General features: G+C 32.4%; 1 protein-coding gene across 1 annotated transcript; it reads left to right on the top strand.

Moving 5' to 3' along the window:
- The first annotated feature begins 3,108 nt into the window (after nt 1–3,108).
- On the top strand, nt 3,109–17,952 carry LOC150108549 (uncharacterized). The gene is made up of 6 exons (XM_090415978.1): nt 3,109–3,268; nt 7,548–7,609; nt 13,852–13,953; nt 15,672–15,695; nt 17,160–17,227; nt 17,476–17,952. The coding sequence occupies exons 1-5, from the start codon at nt 3,178–3,180 to the stop codon at nt 17,211–17,213; spliced, it is 333 nt and encodes a 110-aa protein (XP_090272104.1). The 5' UTR covers nt 3,109–3,177; the 3' UTR covers nt 17,214–17,227; nt 17,476–17,952.
- The last annotated feature ends 5,284 nt before the right edge of the window (nt 17,953–23,236 follow it).

Below are 23,236 nucleotides of genomic sequence, written 5' to 3' on the forward strand. Positions count from 1 at the left end.
AGAAGAGAGGTCGGGTATGTCCGAAAGAGGGGAGATTCTCTTCTTAATAAGCAATAATAAACATTGAAAAGATCCCAGCTCTTAATAATTTAATGTAGAAATGTGCCAGAGGGTAAAATTATTATGTTAATCTGAGATGTCTGATTTTGTTTCTGAAAAGGCACACACACACATTATACATTTAGTTTGATTATACATCTTATTTATTATTAAAAAATGCAAATAATGCTCATAATCATCTGATCAGTGAGAATCACGGTGAATTCAGTCAGAAGCAACTTCATTTAAGAAACCAAAAGTGAAAATATGAATTACAGAACTTATTAAAGGTCATTTCCCCCCCCCCCCGAAAACTGTAGAAAAAAACAATGTTCCTTGTGTAGTTTAAGCAATTATTACGTAATAGTTTTTTAGTTGGCACTTCATCAAAGAAGACAAAAATATTGTAATCTTTTCCTCATTGCTGAAATGCGTGACAGATTTCGATTTACGTCCTTCTGTTTCAATGAGAGGTATTATCAGAACATTTTTTCCAACCTTCTAAATTCTGTACTGCAGAAGGGATTTTCTCAGAAAACGATGTCGAAATAATGCGATGCTTCAGTACCTTCTGACAGTAACTAATTCCTCATGCAGGTGAAATCAAGCACCTTAAAGCACCAGCAAAACGTAAATTAAAGGGATTTCAGTAATTTAATGCCTTTTTTTTTGTATTATATTTTAGTATATTTTTGATGACTTTCGATTTACCCTTCAATGCACTAATACAACAATATTACTTCTCATCTTTTGATGATCATATTACGCTAAAAAGAAACCACTTAAGCCTATATTGCCTTCATCTTATTTATTATTATTTCTTCAAATTCATAGTTTTATTTTTTTAAAGTTTAAGATTAGAGTTTCGAAGTTATATAAAATATATCATATGTGTATCTCAAAAGTAATAGTTCTTCTGGATTACAAAATATATGCGATTCATATCATATAAAAATACCAAAATGGCGCATTAAGTGTGACACAGTTTATGTCGGTTAGACATCTTACTTTCTTTCAGGCACTGCTGAATTTCTGTTTTTTGAATTGATTATTAGGTCACATTTAAAAGTTAGTAGGCCGTAAAAGAAAAAGCTGCCTGTTTTTGTTCTATGCGTGGTTTGTTTATAAATAAACGGCAAAAATCATTTGTATGGTAAAGACTGAATACTTTTTTTATTATTTTAGGTGGGTGTGAAATAAGTAACCAAGATATGAAATGACTCCCTGATATTAATGTGGCTCAATAGATTTAGCGAAAAAGCTGGCCTGTAATTTTTGGTACATTAGTGATTTGAAAAAACTAAACTATTATGTTATAGACTGTCACTCCTGCTAAACACATGTATTCCGATTTCTTATGAAAAATCAAACATTTAATATTGTACCCAAATCTGTCATAAGACCTGCTTCTGTTCCACCTTTAGTATTCACCGATTATGCATCTTCCGCTTACCCGTGTGGAGAGGAACTCATCGTCATCAGAGGAGACATTTATAAGTTGTCAACAAACTTTTAGTAATTGTCGATCATGTTAGATCTGTATCTGTCTCAACAGCGTTCTGAACTGCTAGATCGCATCCAAGCTTATTAAAATCCAGGAATGGTAATTTTTGTTCTCATAAAAAGAAACGCAATACTAATTGCATATTTCTAACAAAGAATGGGACCTCCTTTTGAAAGATTGGTGCTTGTTTGAATTTCCAACGCGCAATAAGTGTGAAGAAGAAGACTTTTGAAAACATGCCACTGATATAAACAATAAGGTGAACGTAAAAGGTCTACCGTTGGACAACTTATAAAATATTTTTACTTTTTTTATGCTTATGGGATTTCAAAGCACCAAAGGAACATCTCTAATAGGATTCTCTAGTACGATTTCGCATATTAAACTGGGTATCATGAAAAACTTTGCAAAAACATTGGCCCTGCACTGGCAGCACCTATCTGCAAGATTTCCAGAAGCCAAACTTAAAATATGTTGATTTGTTGGGCTTCAAATTAAAGAAGTGAAAAAAGTGAAAAATTCGAAAAGTGTCCCTTAAAATTTAAAATTTTTTAAAAGAACGTTGGAAATCATTCAGAGATATTGTAAAAGTGTTTTTGGCAACAAATAAAGCTGAAATTTATAAAGAACGAGTTGATCAACTTATAACAATATGTCACAGCAAATCACTAAAGATTAATATTCTGACTTTTTTTTACTAAAATCTTGGTCAAGTGAGTTGTGAACAGGGTACACAGTTCCACCAGAATATCGCGATAATGGTGCAATGATATCGTCGAGAATGGAATGCTAATACTGGTTTCTTCTTCAAAACGAAACGCTCGAAGTTACAAGACGAAAAACATATACAGTATATTAAAACCAACTTTAAAATGTGTGCGTATTTTTAGAATTTTTAAAAAAAATTCTTACTTATGTAAATGCATTCACGTGCTTTAGTTCTAGCATAAGATGTATTCATTTTATTGAATAAAAGTTGTCTTATTTACAATTATCTTGTTTATTTAATTTTAATTTTTAATCACTGAGTAATACTTTGCCAAATTTATGTTTTAACATACTTGTGATGAATCCTGATGCAATGAAAAAAATTTAAATAATAACGACATGTTTTCATCCCACTTATTAATATTTTGTTGATCGAAAAGGGACCAGTGAACAACTTCCTTTACTAGAAAACTATTCCCAACTATTAATGATATGCTATCTACCAGAGTTTAGTTGGCAACCTCGAACTTATCACTTGTCAGTTTAATATATAATTAGCTAATCTGTATTCAAATGAAAGTCCATGTGAGAAAGCATACCAGATTGGTAGTTTTTTTGTTGTAATCATATGCGCAAGGGCATTCATTCCATTAAACACCAATAACGAAAAACTTGTCAAATAAGCAGTTGTCCTTCCTGGAAAACAGTAGCCATTTAGTCTTATTCTCTTCTACAGCTGACCTCCTTTGAAAGTATCACGGTAATAAAATTGCCCCACCTTTCTTTTGTTTAATATCAAGATCACGTGATTTTATTCTCTTTCTTTCCTTATTGGGATCTAATATAAATTCGAAACTCAGGAGTCGGTTGCTTTTTACAAAACTTATCTACGGTTGTATTCAGATAAATCAAGAACCCGCATCAAAATGAAACTCGAAATTGCTGTCGTATTAATTGTAGCCGTTTATGCAGGCTCAGTCCTTTCATTCACGGAAAAAGAAGTTGGACTTATATGTGGTAAGTAGCTGCGATATCCTAAACGTATTTTGGTATTTTCAGTTTAAATTTTCACTTAAACTGAATTTAAATCTTATCACTTAATTCCAATTAAATTTAGTCTTCTTTTAGTAGAAAATGAGGCCAAAATGCATTAAATGAACATTCCTTAAAAGCCACTTTTATCTGTTTTTTTTTTAAATATTTTTCTATATTAATAATACTTAACTGAATAGCTTTACGGAATGTGTTAATCTAATGAGTACACATTTGCTTGATATTCCAACAACTGATCATTTTCTTATTAATCATTGAGAGTCAGAATATCTTAAAAATTAATCAACTTTCATTATGTCAGATTTCTGTTTTGAATGCTTCTATTTATTGTTCGGTTTGATAATGCGATGTGCCTATTTCAATTCATATTATAAACTGAATGTGATAAATATTTAAATCTCAAATAATGCACGTTTTAAAATAATAATACATTTAGCACTCGTGAAAATTGGGTAATGTTTGCCGTTTATGCTTAATATTAGCTATCAGGAGAAATGAAAGCAAGCGATCATTTGCGCAAGAAGCTCAGTCGGAAACGATAATATGAGTCCTTCTTTTGAAAAGGCTTCGATTCGAATCTCGTTTAGGACATGAAGGACTTTTCATTTGAAAGTGGATGGCAGAAAATGTTTTTCCTTTTGTGTTTCTCGGATACCTGAGTTTTTCATTCTGCCAAATATGCAGGCTTGTTAGAGAATACATGCAATTAGCAGACATAACAAACTGGATTCATAGCTTCGATCTTTAATTCTACACAAACAACCAATGACAACTCGCTTTATGTGTTAATACCATTTATTGTTCACATTTGAAAAGTCGTTGTATGCGTGAAGGGTGAGGAGAATGATATATGTGGAAATATACGACAGGATTGGTTGGTATTCCGACTGGATAACGTGTCCGCTTTCTAGTTAACCATCTGCGGCATAGATGCTTGTGAATATCTTTTGATGGTAGATAATTTTCGACAATAAGCAGACGATCTGAAATGACTTTGTAAAGTATTATTCTGGATTAGTGTATCTAAATTATCTAACTCATATTCAGCCCCAGAGCTAACGATTTAGGTTCACAACTTTTCTAAAGATCTGTTTACAACTGAAGGAATACTACAGGGTGTCCCAAAATTCACGCAAGAAGTAATTTTGATAGAAAACACAGGTTTTTAATTAAAAATTGTAATTTCTTATTGATTCATAAAGTATACAGTATAGGGTTATGCATGGAATAGCATATCGGGTAAATGGCCTCCACGGCTTTGCTGGCACACACGCACTCTTTTGTCGAAATTTTCCATGACCGTTTTGCATAAATGTAGCTGAATTTCGTTGATACAGCTATTTTTAATAACCCTGAACGGTCAGCTGTCACGCTGTCTTTTTTTTTTCTCGTTGGCAACACTTTACCTCACAAATGGCGCTAAATTTAAATCTTGCGTGAATTTTGGGACACCCTTTAGAAAGGACAATTCCAATGTTCAAAGAACAGCTTCTGATTTAGTTCCGAAGCATTTAAAAGTAGGATATTTAGGGTCAGGTAGAGATTAAACAATAATTATAAAGATGATAAGTAAGGAATATGAAATTGAAGAGGTAGTATAAGAATGCTCTCTTGCTATATAGCAAGTAAGAGGAAGGATGATGATTTTGGATGAAATGGTTTGGGTTTATGAATATGGCGATGATAAAGTTAAGTAATTTTGTGCCTATTTCATAAAGGAATAAAGCAATACAGATGGGCACATTAAAAGTGAGTAACTCTGGGTTCCTTTGATTTCTTTATTTAATCAAAGCCTCCAACCGAAAAGGTCGGTTACAGACAAGTTAAAAGGGAGAGAAATACAGGATTAGGATACGGACATTATCCTTTATGATGGCCAAAAGGGATTGTTCTAGACATGTTAAATTTTAGTAATTTGCTTACATTTTTTTATGAAGTGACATGGCATTACACGAAGGAGTTTCGTAATCAGATACAGTGGAATCTGTCTTTTGCAAACTTTTGACCAGTGGAGACTCGTTGCTGGCTTAAAAGAGCAAGCTAACCTTACGGAATGGTTGGTAGGCTTGCAACCTTGGCGGGATGGAAAATCGGAGTTTCCTGGAGACATAGTAATGGTTTTTCACGTCTTACAGGGGATTTGAACCGATGTTTAATAAACGAAATGGGATTATCGGTAGTGACTAAGCCACGGTAGCTAATAGGATAAAAATCATGTACGGAAATAATCCGAAAGGATCACAAAAAAAAAAAAAAAAGGTCACGCTTCGTGAGTGATTATATAGAATCGTTCTATCAAAAAAAGTGAGCCAGTCAAGTCTGCGTACTTGACTATTTTACCCACAGTAAGTAAGTAATCGTTTTATCATTGGCATTAGCAAGATCTCAAACTATTGTTCACCTTGGTCAGTGTTGTCAACGACTGCAAACTAGTGGTCAGTGCACTAGACCCATGTTTTCCCGCTCCAAACCTTCTACCGATGCCACTGAGATCCTTACAGCATGTTTTACCTATGAGGTTACTGTATTATCGCAGCACTTGAACACAAAACGTTTTTGACTTAAACATACACAGGTTCTGTTTTTCTACTGTCCTTTGTAAATTATAAACATAATTGGTGTAATTTTTTAATCATTTGCACAATTTTTAAGGGAAACGATTAGTTGTAACATAAAATCAGCCCTAAATTGACTTGATTTTCACCAAAAATGGAGAAGAGAGGTTACTGAATAAATTTTTGTAAGTTTTGGATTTTTTGTTTTACTGTTTAATTTACAATACAAGACACAATATAAGAAAATAAACAATATACTAATATTTATTAACTAAGTTGCTAATATTTAGCTAGTTTTATGTCCAGCATTTTCAGAGAACAAATAGCAACAATTATTTAATAGTGGGAACAGTTTAAAATTGTAACGGACAATATAAAGAACTTAAACTTAATTGACGCCATCTATTGTTGAATAAAGAGACTTGAATAAAGAGTATTAATTTAATTTTAAAATGACTCTCATTTTTGGTAAATTGATACAGCAATACTTGTTGAGTTTGGTGAATTTTTTTATAGTCACTGCTAATTCCAAATACAGCCCCTCTCTCTCTCTCTCTGACTTCTATGTAACACTGTGTTTTTTTGCCCATCTAATACTTCCTGAATGGGTATGTTCCCCGAAGCATCAACAGATCTTCCGTCTGTTCATAGCAAGTCAGGTCACGAGTACAGAGCACTTCTTATGCTTCTAGATATGATAAAGGATGGAGTTCTTAACATGAACGGATGAGGATTGCTAGTTTGATATTTGATTTAAATGTGATTTGGAGCTTATATTTGATAAGTATTCTTGATATCTTTCTAGATGTGTCCCGAATATATGGAATAGTGACATTTTTTTCTAGGGTCTTATGTATTAGGAAAGGAAGAATTGGAGAGGGGGGAATTTTTAGCATTTTATCTACTTTTTGTTTGGCGAAGGTAGTTAAATTCAATGGTAAGAAGAGTATCATCGGAACGGAGCCCTGGCTCTATGTTAGTGTTTTTCGGATACCATACTGTTGGGCTGCATAACTTTTGTGGCTGTTTGTGTAAATATCATATTATAGTATGTATAGGTTTTCTATGAATAGAAAAAATAACCAACCATTCGAAAACATAGACCTAGTGTATGTAGAAAGGACAGACAGTTATTTGATTATTTTCATTGTGAAGTAGATTTTAAAATGTTGGCTATTTAAATGCACTAAAATGTATCTACTGTGTCTGATCTAAGTGTGGCTGTGGTCAGTGCTTGGTTCTCTAAATGTTGTACACGTAGAACACTTATTGAAATTGGCTAATGGGAGGTAAAGGATAAATCCAAAGCTAACTCATCCAGTTTTGTATATATTTCCTTCTCCTGTGAAATAACCAGCATGTACTAGTTATTGCTGGTAATCATTAGTTATTACTGGAGTAATATGATAATTAATTTTCCCTAATTAATTTTAAAAATAAATAAAATTTTAAATGAAAATTTTGTAGTAAAATAAACGAAAAATGTAAAAAAAATATTTCCTGAACCACCGTCGAGCCAACCACAAATGTTAATTCGAGTGAAAACACATTGAAATGGTTTAATTCAAATGTTCATTTATTAAAATGTGAACGGTTTTGAATTTTATTATACAATTTGTATTTTAGTATAGAAGAAATCCACATTCTATTATTAATTAAAATATTAAGTAAAGCTAATTTACTTCCAGCATTGGATCAAGAGGATAAGGACGAGCTTGTCTCATGTTTGTTAGGTAAAGCATCTTCTGGAGTAAGTATGAATATTATTATCACAAATAAATTAAAAAAATCATATGTATTATTTGGAGCAGGAGTGGAAAACCTTTCCAAGAACAAGAGCCATAATAGCTAAAAATACGTTAAAAATAAAATAAAATACTGGTTTGGTGGAATTTAATGAAATTCGGCATGCAAGATCTTAGTTAATATTTCAACTATTTGTAGGTGGTAAAATTAGGCAAAATAAAATTAAAATTGTATATGTCTAGAGTTTGTATGTAAGTCAAAAGAAGGAAGAAGTTTAATAAAAAGCGTTATAAATTTTGACACTTGTAAGATTTTTTATCAAAGTACCACTGATTAGTGTGGTTCGTAGTGCGATTTAAATATCGAAAGTTTGTCGTATAAAGTTATGGACTTCTGCGGTTGGATTACCAGCTTTCTGTCAGGACGCACACTATGTGTGGTGGTGGATGGTTCCCTATTCTATCACCATTCAACTAATGCCAGGGTTCCAGAAGATTCTGTTCTCTCACCAACCTTCTTCCTTCTATATATCAATGACCTACTTCAGTTGACCAATACACAATTTAGCCATTGCACATGCTCCCTTTCATTCTTCCCATTCTTCTTCTCTTTGATAAACCTTACTCTATACAACTCACCTCAACCTACAGAACATCAACCACCACAGTCCTCAATTCTGATCTCCAAGCCATTCTCCAATGGGGTTCATATAACCTCGTCAATTTCAACGCTAATAAAACCCAGTTCTGTATACAAAAAATGAACCATTTTCCCTCAGTATTATTTTTAGACTACACTCAAATTTCCACACAAAATGAGATTTCTCATCTTGGAATCACCCTGCCATCAAGCCTCTTCTGACTTAAAAACATTACACCCATTGCCTTCTCAGCATCTAAAAAACTGGGATTTCTCTTTCGCCGATTATTTAGACATTATTTCACCTCTGAACAGTTGTTAACCTCATACAAATCACAAATCCGCCCAGCTATTGAATACTGCTCTCATTGACGCAATGAATTCAGAGGAGGGCAATTAGATTGATTAATAATCCATCTCTTATCTACTCACCCCTACCACTTTCACATAAGCGTTTGGTTTCTGCATTATGTGTATTCTATAAATATTTCCATAGCAAATGTTCATCTGAAATAGCATTAATAATTACCCCACTCAGTACTATGTCAGTTGGAACTCGTGCAGCTACGCCCAACATCCCTCCACGGTACGCCTTGAAATCCATAGAACAAGTTTCTTTTCCTCCTCCTTCATGCCTGATACTGCTGTATTGTGGAACGGTCTTCCCCTGATGTGTTTCCCAAGGAATACAATATACATGCTTTTAAATCATGTTTCAATTTAAATTTAATTTTCAATTTAAAACAAGTTTCTCCTTTTCAACTTACTACCCATACAGGGTACTAATGTACTACAGGTTGATTAACTAACCTCTTGTGTATGGGCTCAACATAAAAAAATAAAATAAAAAAAAGTGAAAATTAAAAGGAACTGTTAACGCTAATACTCCATTGGTGAACCGCAAAAGGCAATAATAATAATAATTAGTATTATGTTTAATAATAATAATTTTTTGACAAAGTTTATTAATCTCTTCACATGTACCGAATATTTGCAAATATACAACTGAAGCATTACTATTATATTTTTATATTCTGTACTGAATATTACAAATATTTAGTACAGAATGGTAAGTAAATATCTTATTTAAATACTAATATTACTATTTATGTATTTTACATTTTTTTCACATATATATTTACAATGATTAATTTAATGTGTTAAGAGAGAGAGGAAGAGAGATTTTTCATATTAATGATATCGGTTGTGAAATAATTTATATAAATATATATAATTTTTTCCTGCATTTTATCATTTAAATTTATATGTCAACCTGCAGCTCATTTTAATTCACAAATTCTATTTACAATTTCGTTTTGTTATCAGTAGAGAATGCTGAATGGATTCATTTCACTTTTTAACATTGCTATTTTTTAATCTATAATATTTTTTTTTCAATTTCAATTTACAATTTATTGTGATTTACAATTTATAATTCACTTTGATTTACAATTTACAATTTATTTTGATTTATAGTTTGCATTATCAGTTTCTTTTCTGTTAACATGCAATAGGAATGCTGAATGTATTCATTTCACTTTTTCACAAATACCATTTTTAAATCAATAATAATAATTTTTTCTTTATAGTAAAATAACACTTTATTAATATACAATTTAAGAAATAATGCTACGATTTCTCACATATGGTTCAGTTCAGATTCCAGTTCATGTCATATTTGCGCACTGTATGCTATTCATTTAGTAGAACAATTCATGTAATATTATATAACAGTTTCTATAACTATATCTATAACTATCACAGTAATAGTTTGCAATTAAACTTCACAGTTTCACAGGGTAGTTAACATCCTACCTTTTTCCCTTTTTCAGTTTATATATAGTCATCCCTCGAATTACGTCAGTTCGAGTTACGTCCTTTCGAAGATACGTCCGTGATCCCATAAGGGAATAACTAACATTTTTTGGCTATTCTTTCGAACAAGACGCAAGCGAGCGTAAGGTAAAGCATGCACAGTGGCAACAGCGCTTTCAGCGACAACCTCCCTCGGCAGTCGGCACGTGTCTTCAACAGTTCCTCTGTTTATTTTGTGTTTGAGAAATAGGTTATTTGTGTATTGATCGTTAAATATTTTGCGATGTTTTGCGCAACATGGCCCCTACACGCACAATCAAAAAACCTAATGAAGAATCACAGAAAATGAGGCGAGCAATTGATCTTGAAACGAAGTTTCAAGTTATAAAGCAATATGAAGCTGGTAAGCCCGTCATTGTGATCGCACATGACTTCGGATGGTCTCATTCTACAGTGATGACCATTTTAAAAAATAAGGATAAAATCGTAGAGGCCGTGAAAGGATCTGCTCCCATTAAATCGACGATAGTGACGAAGCAACGACAAGGTCCTATCGGTGATGTGGATAGAGGACCTGAACCAAAAGCGCATATCCCTTAGCACTATGACCATAACTGCTAAGGCACCAAGTCTCTTCAACATGTGATGAAGGAGAAAGCAGAACCCGATTATGACTACGAATTGGACGTTTCTTCCGGTTGTTTCATGAGATTCAAGCCGCGTTTTGCGCTGCTTGAATAAATCGAAAATGTTTAGGAATCTGCAAGTGCTGAGAAGGCTGCCAAGGAGTTTGTGGAAAAATTGGATAAAATTATTACGGAGGAAAATTATTTGCCACAGCAAATATTTAATATGGATGAGACGTCCTTGTTTCGAAAAAAAATGCCCGAGCAGACATTCATCCACAAAAAAGCTAAAATCTATACCTAGTTTCAAAGCTCTTAATGCTCGTGTTACGATTCTGATCCGGGTAATGTGGCTGGATGTAAACTGAAACCATTTGTAATATGGCACAGTGAGAATCCACGAATCTTCAAAAGCATTAGGAAGTATACTCCCAGTTCATTATCGAAGTAATAAGAAGTCATGGATGACTCAAACATTGTTTGAGGATGTCTTAATCAACTGTTATGCGAGTGAAATAAAAAGCTATTGTTTGAAATAAAATGTAGAATTTAAAATTTTATTAATTCTAGATAATGCTGCAGGTCGTCTTCACCAAGTTCAAGGTCATGTTTCTCCCACGAAACACTACTTCATTGATCCAAACGATGGATCAGGGAGTTCTTGCAGTTTTTAAAGCTTATTATCTAAGGAGAAATTTTTCACAAGCCATTTCTTCTACTGAAGGAAATGACCAGACTCTCATGCATTTCTGGAAACCATTTAATATTTGTCATGCTATTAAAAATATTGCTGTGGCTTGGGACGAAGTGACCTCTCAATGACATATGGGTGGCATATGGAAAAGAGACATTAAAAAGATTTGTGCATGATTTTGGAAGTTTGTAATAGTGGGTCTAACAAACAATCTGAATCTCAAAGTGAATGATGCCGACATAATTCAACTCATAGAAAGATCCCCTGAAGAGTTTGACCAACGAAGAATTGGATGAAGTGGAGGAACAGCGTGTGGCAGAAGAGGAAGAACGAGAAAAGTAAGAGGGGAAAAGAGAAACAAGAGATGTAATTAAACAATTTACAGTGAAGGATCTTGCAGAAATGTCATTTGCAGTTAGCGATGTTCTCAAAATTGCTGAAGACATGGACCCCAATGTTGAACGCTCCTTATAAGTAGAAACGAAAGTAAATGATGCGTTTGCTCATTATGAACAAATTTATGATGAAAAGAAGAAGAGGAATAAGCAAAACACATGGGATATTTTCATCAAAAAAACAAAGGTTACAGCAGAAGCGCCGCAGCCTGATCGTTCACACAGAGAAGGCAATGAAGATGTGATTGTGGGGGAAGATTTGGGTGATTATTCTCCTGTTTTACAGTGGCAGTAACACACTGTACAGTTTCATAATAAGGTTTAAAAATTAAAATGACAGTATACTTTTTACTGTCATTACCCTAAACCCTATAATTCTGTTGATTTAATGCATCGACTTACGTCCTGCCGGATGAAACGGAACCCGGACGTAAGTCGAGGGATGACTATATATAAATATATATAACTGAAAAAGGCTTGCCAGATGTCCCGTATATACGGGACCGTCCCTTATTTTACGTCGAATTTTGCTGTCCAGTAGTGAACTTGTAGGGGCAGCCTAATGTCTCGTATTTTAAGGAAACGATAAAATTATAAATATTATGTTAAACAATTATAATTTTCGAATAATCCAACTTAAATTGATGGTAAGCCATTAAAACTAACAATTCGACGAAATTAATTGTGTTTACAGTTTACAGCGGCGGCATTGCGCCGAGTTCCTTTCATTGATCGCTTTTTATTTAGTATAAGCATTTTTTTTAAAAATAATTCTGTACAGATATATTGCATTTACTTATTTTCAGACAGTTCTAATTTGGACGTTGTGCGGTGCGGTATCGGTACAGAACGTGGATGTTATTTCAATAATTATTAAAAAAATAATTTCTCGCTTTTTCGAATGTGCGATATTTGGTTAATGCATAAAATATATAATTAAAGATAAATTAATTTTCTTTATTAGTTATACAAAGGTAAATTAAAATTTGCTTTTTTCCTTAAGTCCTTAACAATGCCAAAACTAAAGTGCGTTTTTAACGATGATTATTCGAAAAAATGGAATTTTATTGCAAAAGGAAATCATTACGACGAAGTTGAATGCAAATTCTGTAGACGAACGTTTAGTATTGCACATGGGGGGACGATTGGATATTACACAACACGTTAATACTTAGAAACATACATTGGGCATTTCGAGTTCCAGTTCCAAAAGTAATGATACTTTTTAAAAACCAAATACCAGCAATGAAAGAAACATTATTGCTGCCGAAATAACTATGGCATTTCATGGCGTAAAGCATCATCATTCTTTTAATTCTAATGATTGCAGCAAACTTGTTCCTCTAATACTCTTTTTTTAATACTATTCACATATTATATTTTCGGTTTAGTACAGGATGTTACATAATAAACTATATGATACAGTGCAACATTCATTTTTAGATAAATAGTTATAAAGAATACTGGTAGATGTGGACCAAGTGAGATATTATGATATGCACAAAGAGAGTGAAGTATATGTAACAAGGAATGAAACAGATTGCTGTAAATAATATCTTAAAGGGTCAAGTAGAGGATATCAGTTAAGGTATTGTCACGTGGAAGTTAATTGTAGTGATTGGATAATGAGGATTAGTTGATTAAAGCCTGCTAATCCCACGACTTCAAAGCTAGGGTTAGCTTTTATAAATAGAGTGACATGATAACAATAATAAAAATTATTATTATTATTATTATTACTTATATCATAAACTAAATACTTGATGGAATAAACTTATAGAAGGAAAATAGTTAACATTAACCATTTTCGTTTTACTTTTTATTTAATTGTTATTTTTTAACATTACAAAATAACATCAGTTTGTAACAACGTAACCTAACTTTCTCGTTGTTTTATAGTAGCACCACTTTTAGGAAATAAGATTAACAATAATAAAACTAGACCTTCATATGCTGCTTTGAAAAATAAAATTTTAATTTTCAGTAATTATAAAATGTCTTAGTTTCTGATTATACAGTTTATGCAGATATTTATTGGAAATTTGCATATTTAACTTTCGTATTCATGAAATTACAGATCCAAGACATATGGAATGATTGTAAGCTGAAAATTTATGAAAGAGAGATATCAAATGAAGAATTAATGAAGATATCTTGCGATTCTGGACTCAACAAAAACGTAAGTGAAATGGATGGATGGATTGCATTTATGTAAGTAATAAAACTTCGATAAACATAAAATTTCCACTAAACAATGAGAGTAATTTAAATACAGATGTTTCTTTTAAAAAACTAAGCTAAAACAGTAACAAATATTGCGATGAGACAGTTTGATAGACTTTTTATGAGTAAGTTCAATATAAGCTCTGTGTATGGATAGTTGGCACACATTCAACCTGGTATCTCACTGCTTATCACGTCCGCTCCTACATTAATATTAGAATACGTATAGCAGTGTCTAACGTTGTCTTGAATGTTTTGTAGTGAAGTAATTTTTAATGTCAACACTTTATCTTTTCCGTAACTTGATAAGGGAAAATGTTTTGGATATAAGTTCAAGACCGCCAGGTGATCAGGAAATTTATATTTTTTTTTACTCAGCTATTTGTTTTTCTGAACATTGCCAGTTTCTTTAAATACATCATTCTAACAACTGAGATCCTCCGTAACTCAATTGGTTTCGAAGAAGCAATTTGGTTAGAAAGCTCTGGGTTCCATTTCTGTCTATGATGCGAAGAATCTTTATCAAGGCTTTTCAAAGATGAGTTAGCCAGTTTCACACAGAGAGTTTTCTCCGGGAAAGGGTTTTTTATTTTTTTTTTTTTGTCCATCAGAACAGCAAACTGCCCCGGTGAACACAGGTATCTTGTAGACATAAATCCTTACTGTTGAGCAAGGAAAGCAACGGAAAACCACTTTGTTTTATAATAATTTTCAGTAAAGTTGCACTACTATCCCATTAACCATTGGATTGAGCGATTGCACACTATTACTACCAACTGATACATTTATCATCAAATGGATTAGCTTGATAAATTTGTCTAAATTTTATGGGGGCAAATTACTTATCAAATTTGTGTCTCAAACACATATACAAACACATTGAGCATTTTCGTTGAATTATCAACAGTTTGTGATAATGGACAAATGGGATAACCACATGCACATATAACTCTTCGAGTGGGTAAACAACTAACTACCTTAGGTTAGAAAACTCAACAGTTTGGGTTCATAAATATTAAATCCTACGTTAAAATATTTGTATTCTTCTTGGTAAACCTTCACTTAAAACTGATACCTATCGTTCAGATACTTTTCCCAAATGTAAAATCATCAATTTTAGAATACGAGTCTATGCCCATGATATGCGATATATAAGATGCCAGTTAGAATCTGCCATTGATGTTTTTTTTTTTTTTTTTAGTTTAATTGTTGTTTGAAATACTTGTCTACCTAGCTGTTTAAAAGAGTTGTTATGGCGAATTTGCCAAATTATTGTATTTACTCCAGTCAATTTAAAAAAAAAAAAAACATACAAAATATTTCATTTGGAGTGGGAAAACTCAGGTTTGTTTTCGTTTCGATAATGGAGTTGGAACTTGTTTAGCTGACACAGTTCAGAAAACACATTGTGTAAATGCGGCCTGCATCCCGTGCACCATTCCGGTGGTACCATTGCAAGCCCATGTGTACTCACATTAATAGATTTTTCATAATTCGTTTATTTCATTAATTCAAAATGCGATCATAACAACAATAAGCTGTTTGTAAATTCTCAGTACCTTTTTTTAAAAATATTAATTTTAAAGTATAATAATTTACATCCAATAAAATTATATTTAATTTTATATTTATGTATTTAAATTATATTTATATCTGCATTTCTTTACTTTTCAGTTCGAGGACTGTCTGTATGGAACGGTAAGTACTGATATATATATATATATATTTTTAATGAAAGTATTGAAAATATATGTCTCTGCTTGTTTGTGATTTTTGAAGTAACTTCCCTTCCCACGTGGGGTAAAAAGGTCCTAATTTCAGTATGCTTTCCTCTTTTTTTTTGTTAAAATTCTATTAAATTATTTTATTTATTATTATATTGTGTTTTTGAATTCATTACAAATTCTTGCGTTAATAATTTCCAAAAGTGTGTCGTTTCAAAGCAACCAAATCCTTTTTTAGAAGAATCATTTATTTAATTTTTATTATTTCTTTATTTATTAAAAATATGTAGTTTACACAAGATAGGTTGGAGAACTAAAATATAGGTTTGTGGAATTCACACGCTTTATCGTTATCAGGGAATCTAATTTGTGTCAAGCAATGTACTCAACACTGTTCCAATGTCATCACTGCAGTGCTGCTTGCTGACTCAATGGATCCTTTGATTCACGTTGTGATCGCTATATCGTGATCCTGCAGTAAACTTGAACTTGGAACCAAGATTTTTCGAATCACGTCGATCTTCTCTTTTATCGTCGGTGTAGCCACTTGTAAAAACAAGTTTTAGTTGATAGGAATGGAACTCGATTTAAGTTGTCCGCTGCCGTTGTTGTCGTTATTGCTTGCTGTACCCATAACTTACAAGAGATATAGCAGCGGTACCAATACTGTGCAATCCGATATGTTCCTTTGCAGACTACTGTGGTACTATACCAGCTACCTGACAGATTGCGACCTGTCTATATACTGCACAGTTTTTTTTTTTTTTAATCTCCATCGACAATCATGTCAACAAACTTGGCCGAATGCTTTTGATTGTAACCATTTGCGTTCTAGTCGCTGTTGCGCATAAACACCTCAACAGAGCGACGTTTATAAATAAACCATTTATTGACATTTACTATAAATGGTTTACAGACAAGTCAGTAAATAGTTAACTAATGGTTAAATGATTAAATGGTCTGTAAATGGTAACTGACTTGTCTGTCTGTCTGTATAAGAAATCTTGTGCATGACAAGATATCTGCTGATAATAAATCGTAAAGACCTGCTGATGTCAGTCTGGTGGGACGAGTGTTTAACATACTACTTTTCCAACCCATAGGCTATAATTGCGAACCCAGCCGTGGAGAGAGGTGTTTGTGATTTGTCTTTAGGTGAGAGAAAAATGATATGGTCCGGTGGGTGAAACTACCGCTTATCAAAGGCTTGAAGTGGCTTTAAAAAGTTCCATGTTTGATCTTAGAGTAGGATGTCGCTATTATGTGATTGAATAAAAATTAAAAAAAAAAAATCACAATTTTTCATGGGTGAAGACACATTAAATAAATAAATAAATAAATAACATAAAATCGTGTTATTCGAGAAATATTTTAATCTGATTTTTTCCCCCAGCAGATGTATTCTTAATGGTTTTAAGGTTTGTTTTCTTTCTTTTAGTTCACCGAAGAACATGTAGCAGAAAAGAAAAAATTAGTTAAGGAGTGCTTATAAGCAACCTTAACAGAGTAAGTAAACAAAAATAAATAAAATAATAACAATTAGACTTCGATTGCAATTTAATAATTTGTGGAATCTAATATTGTAATAGAACCATTCATTTTTCTGAATAATTTGTGGTTAATTTGCATTATTTGAATTTAACTGCCAGTCTTTAATATTGCAATCATCAATTTCTATATGATGTCTTTTTCATATCTAAAAACAAATAAATTATAAAATAAGCAAGTATTCATTGTTATCTCATATTTTTTAGATTTTCTACAGCTAACACTGTGTAACTGAAGGCAAGGTAAACTTCTGCTATCTGAATTAACCTACCTATCTGCTGATATGACAGAAGTAACCAGCTTTCTTACCCCTGGATGCTGTACCATAATAACATTTTATTTGCTAAAATGTTTTCTTATTTATGTTCTTCTCAAATGAACTTCATAGTTATTGTTCTAAAAACATTAATATGTAGAAGAATGTAAAGTATCACTTAAACAGTAATATTATTGTAAAATATTGTAAAATAATTCAAACAGACTGTTACAAGTGAGGTGTACAGATTAAGTAACGTTTTTAAAACAAAAAATACAGTGAAAACCTTTGATTTTGAGTATTAAATATGCTGATGTCTTTTAGCTTTAATTTTATTATAAATGAAACTATGGAGTGTTCCCTACATCCTGTATAAATACTCTGTGTTGTAACTCTTTTTTGAAATAAATTTTGCTGATCTCCACTATTTCAGTTTTCCATTTGCGTTAAATTTGGAGTGTATATTACTACTACTAAACGATGTCTCTGAGAGACATCGTTATAACCTTATAGGAATTTTATGTACTTGCTGTATTAGGAGAAGAACACTTAAGAATTTAAGTGTGTTAGAATCACTACGAAATTTTTAATAAATTAATGAAGATTAAATTCACAAAAACGAAAATATTAAATTCAAAAAATATCAAATTTATTGCTCGTCATAGAGTACAAGCACTTGTTTCGCTTTTATTGCTTAATTTGATTGCCATTTACAAAAATTAGTGGGGACCTGTTTCCCTCCGTTATCATGATCCGTTTGAATGAGTAGAGAACTGGATATTTTTTTCGTCGAATATATTTATCGGTTGCCTAATAATTCTTGGCTCCTTGTGATATTATTTATTCTGAAAGTACGGCGTTTTTGGTCAACAGGCATCGGAGATGCATTTGTTGGGTAAACACTGACGGAAGCTTGTTACACTTTTGCAGTCCAAATTGCAGTCCGAATGCTTCCAAATTCTTCAATTTGGAAGCATTCGTAAAGACCATTGAAGGGGAATAATTCAATTCTGTGCATATTCAAGTTAGAATATTTATATTGAAAAAAAAAAGGTACAATATATTTTTACGTTGAAAAAATAATTTTTATATTTTAACTGTTCTTGGACGATGTCTGTTTCACAGATTATTAGACAAAGTTAATTATTAAAACAAGTTAAAAAACTGTTATATTGTTTTGAAGACTGATTTTCTTGTGCCTAAGGAGTAAACTCTGCAAAGGCTATTATAACACAAAAATAAAAGAAAAACAATCCACGAGAATCATGATCACAAAAAGAGCAATCTAAGTGATACGAAAACGCCTGCTTTGGGCTTCGAAGAAAGATTTTCATTTCTCTATGTGTTCTCCTTACCTTTTGGTTTTTTTAGAGCTTTGCCAGAAAAATAGGTTTTGTTAGTCTGTTTCTGAGGAGAAGAAGCGATAGTCGGTGGATATATTTTTAAATAAATTTTAACTTAATAAAAATTATGCATTCTAGTAACAAATTAACTATCGGGTAAACTATGGACATTAAAGAAAATACATATTTCTGAAACACACAATTCCTATATACAGAAATTTATGTTTTAAAATTAGTTTTGTTTAATTCACTTCTCTTTATATGCTGCAGAGAGAGAGAGATAAGAGATAGACACAATGAATTATTATTATCGGCAGGGCATACGTAATAAGATTGAAATTAAGAGAAATAGAAGATTCTTAACACAAAATCAAAGACAAGAAATGTCGACGATTTCTCAAATATCGTTAACAACGAAAAAACGACCGCCTCACTAGTAAGGAGGTAAAAATCACTGCTGGATTAGCACAAATATCGCCAAACACAGAAATCATTTCCGAATCCTGATCCTGGATAAAACTGTAAATACGACTTCTTCGGAGTATGATTTTGCAAGTCCAGAGCAAATCTTGCTTGACAAGACTACTTAGCAGTTTATAAGACTTGTAACAAATAATTCACATTTAACTAAATCCCTCCGCCTTTCATCTGATTATTACATCCGTAATACTAATAAAAACAAATATAAAGAAATTTGGAAAGAAATTATACTTTCAAAACTTCAAGTAACATAGATTACCTGATCTAAATAAACAAGACAGTAATTATTTCCTATATAATTTTTTTTTTCACGACAGGTGTATAGAGATTTTTTTTGTTATTAAAATAAGAGATGTATAAATTACTAAAAACTAATAACTTTTTGTGTCAAAAATACAAAACATTTCATTATTTTATGTTTAGCAGTAATAAACTGAAAATGAACAGAAGAAAATCTATTTTTTAATAATTTTTGTTGTTCGTCTTCCCATCCAATCTATTATAGAGTAGTACGGTGGGTGTGTTAAAACATTTTTATAATTTTTAACCTTTTTTTGTATTTTGTTTAATTTTTATATAATCCGGGAACACTCTTCTAGAGACCAAACATGAAAGTCAAGTCACTTATAAAGATACAGAATACCATTCATCCATGGCTTTGTTTGAATCGAAAATTCTGAACCGGAATGAAATTTCCAGATTCATTTACGGTGACCATTCCGCTCTTTTGACGGATTCACAATGATAACCCACGGAATCAGTTATCAATAGCAGAAGATGATCGAGTAACAAGCTCTAAGTGAAAGTTAATTAAAACTTAATGAAGTATAGGCTATATTATTAATCGTAAAGATGATTATTAAATTAAAAATTTTGATCACGGATAAATTCACTGAGTGATTATTCTTACCTTGAAGCAGTCCTTGAACATTTAAAAATATCTCATTCCACTAACTTAAAATCTACAGTAACAGTTCAATGTTCTCAACTACGCTCATTAAGAAAACTTTCTGCTGTGCTGTGTTCCACTTACGCTTGTTTATTTTGGTCATCCATGCCAAGAGAATAGTTAACCGCGCGAGACCGAGCAGTTTACTTTGTTTCTGTGTTGTTTGCATGTACATTCATGAATACTGATCATTCTCTGTGGATGATTTTAGTAAGCAAACTTATATAGAAAGATCATGCAGGAAGAAATAAGGGGCCAAGTACAAAAAGAATCAGAAAAACAACTCACTTGCGAAGATATTAGTCTACTTCATGTAAGACAAAGCAAGTCAATCTAAGAAGTTTTTTAAAATTCATAAATGAAATAAAAGGAAAAAGGAATCTAAGAGGATTTCAAAACGCCCAACATGGATAACTTGTGAAACCATAAAGCTTTTGTTCCCGATGGGATAATGAAACAATGGAACATAAGAAATCCTAGAAACAGTTTACGGCATAAGGAGTAGGAGAGAACAAGAGGTAACTCCTGGAAACTGTGTAAGAGTATGATTAGCAAAGGTGTGCGGGCAAGGTTCTTTGCTTGAAGAGTGGTGAATGAGTAGAATGGATTGCCAGAAGTAGATGGACGTGCCTCAACGGTGAATAAGCTTAACATGTGCATTGCCAATCACGCGATATCACGCGATGCGAGCTCTCACCAAAACGGCCGATCACGCGTTATCGCGTGGACGTCGCTAACTAAATAAAATAATAAAAAAAAATTTGCCCACCACACGAAATTCCAATTTTCAGCTTGGCAATGAAAGTGTTAAGGAGAAGTGGGATAAGTATTATGTGCATGATGATTTGTGTGTGGATCTCCGACGACGAGTCTTTTGCAGTTATAGAGATATCCGTATACTACCACTACTATTACATTACTACTACTGTAATTTTTTATTATTATATCTCAGATAAATTACATACATATATACATAAATTTTTTTTTGCTAACATATTTTTCAGTAATAACATTTTTTGTTATTATTAAGAAATATGTTAGCAAAAAAAAATATGTTTTTGTACAAGTATTCTGTATGTATCCATATATCTTTACATTACATATGCATAACATATAATTTATTTAGCATTTTATTATGTCTCAGATAAATTACATACAATACTTTTTTTGCTGCATTTTACATTTTATTATATGTACATACATATATTTTCTTTTCTTTAAGTTTGGCAAAGTATTATGATTATCATACAGGCTATTTACATATATTTTTGATTCAGTACAGAATGTTATATAATTATTATTATTAATGTTATATAATTATAAAAGAATAATTTTATTTTTATTTTGTAATAACTTTATTATCATTCACATATAATATTTACAATACGTACTTGATAACAATATGTGATAAGATATTTTTTTTAATAATAATTTTTTTGTATACAAGAACTTCTGTATATATCCATATGCATATGCACTATTACAATTTTTTTAACATTTTATTATGTCTAAAATAAATTAGATGGGAGGCATTTGTGATTTCTTCCTCGAAGCTTTGCAGAGCTTATCTGAGGAAGATAATAGATGGCGGAGGTTTCGTGGTTATGTTTCTATACCGGTCACAAACCAGGTGTTGATTTTACTGTTTGTAGTTACGTGCTTGGAAGACTGCAACTGCTTTTTGACTTTTTTTGCATGTAGAGTTGAATTTGGACATGGTGTGTTTGTGTCCTTGTAGGAGTGTTTTTTGAAAGGGGGTTTGTGATAGGTTTTGTGTGTCTGTGTGTGTGTGTGTGTGTGTGTGTGTGAGAGAGAGAGAGAGAGAGAGAGAGAGAAAGTTGAATTTCTCTAATTTTCATTCTCGCTATAATATTTATATAGCGCGTGTTTCAGCTCTCTGTATGTCCCTAGGTTTCTGTCGTCGAACGGCAGTTTGTTTACCATGTCAGGTACTGTACGTAGAGGTTTCTGGTGGCTTTGCCATTCTGATTGTTGTAGTTATATATTATGCAGTTTGTTGACTATGGTCTTGTTGTCTGATATGTTGTTCTGATTACCCTACAGGTTGGGTTGAAGTAATGTTTTAACATGACTGTGTAGTGGCATAAGTGTTTCACCTTAAATATTTTGTGTTCTATCCATGCTGCCCGCATAAGTGTGGATTGTTCCCAGAATATCAGATTTATCATTTTATCTTGCAACCATTGTAACCTGTTAAGTCTGTAGTCTGTGCAGAATGCGTATGATGTGATTGCGTATCTAAAAATGTTTTCACATAATGCTTTATAGATTAGTATTTTTGTGTGTGTCGAGGCAATGTCTTTTAATCGGTATAGTTTGCTTGCTATTATCCTGAGTTTGCTGTGTAGGTAGTTTATATGGCTATTCCAACTTTGATCAGCATCGAAGTGAAGTCCGAGATAGCGTGTTGTTTTCACCTGTATGATGGTTGTGGTTTTAGGATCAGCGCTTTGTGTATAGGAGAATGAATGTCTGATAGTGAGATATTTAGTTTCTATGGGTAGGGTTTGGGGGTTTTTGAATATCATTAACTTTGTATTTTCAGGGTTTATATATATGACGTTTTCGGTTAACCAGTTAGTGATTTGATTGATGTCGTGTTGCATATTTGTGTAAGCGATATTTGCGTTGTTGTGAATGGATATTATGGGCGTGTCTTCTGCGTACTGGAGGATTTTACTTTTTAGGGGAAGATGGCTTATATCGTGTGTGTATATGTTAAATAGAATGGGAGATAGGACAGCTCCATGGGGTACTCCACAGGTTACCGATACCTCTTTGCTGTACGCTGATCCTATACGTGTGATGTTCTTCCTGTTTCTCATATATGCTTTAAACCACTGGAGTAGACGACCTCCGATTTCGATATGCGTTAGTTTCGTTAACAAGGTTTTGTGTGTTAGTGTGTGTCAAATGCT

The sequence above is a fragment of the Typopeltis vanoorti genome, chromosome 3 (genome assembly GCF_054136105.1).
Source record: "Typopeltis vanoorti isolate ZY-2024b chromosome 3, IOZ_Tvanoo_1.0, whole genome shotgun sequence".
NCBI lineage: Eukaryota > Metazoa > Arthropoda > Arachnida > Uropygi > Thelyphonidae > Typopeltis > Typopeltis vanoorti.

Excerpts from the sequence above, each read along its gene's own strand:
- LOC150108549 (XM_090415978.1), top strand. The coding sequence starts at position 3,178 with ATGAAACTCGAAATTGCTGTCGTATTAATTGTAGCCGTTTATGCAGGC. Across the intron at positions 7,610-13,851 it reads TAGGTAAAGCATCTTCTGGA|ATCCAAGACATATGGAATGA; the intron begins GTAAGTATGAAT and ends ATGAAATTACAG. Across the intron at positions 13,954-15,671 it reads ATTCTGGACTCAACAAAAAC|TTCGAGGACTGTCTGTATGG; the intron begins GTAAGTGAAATG and ends TTTACTTTTCAG.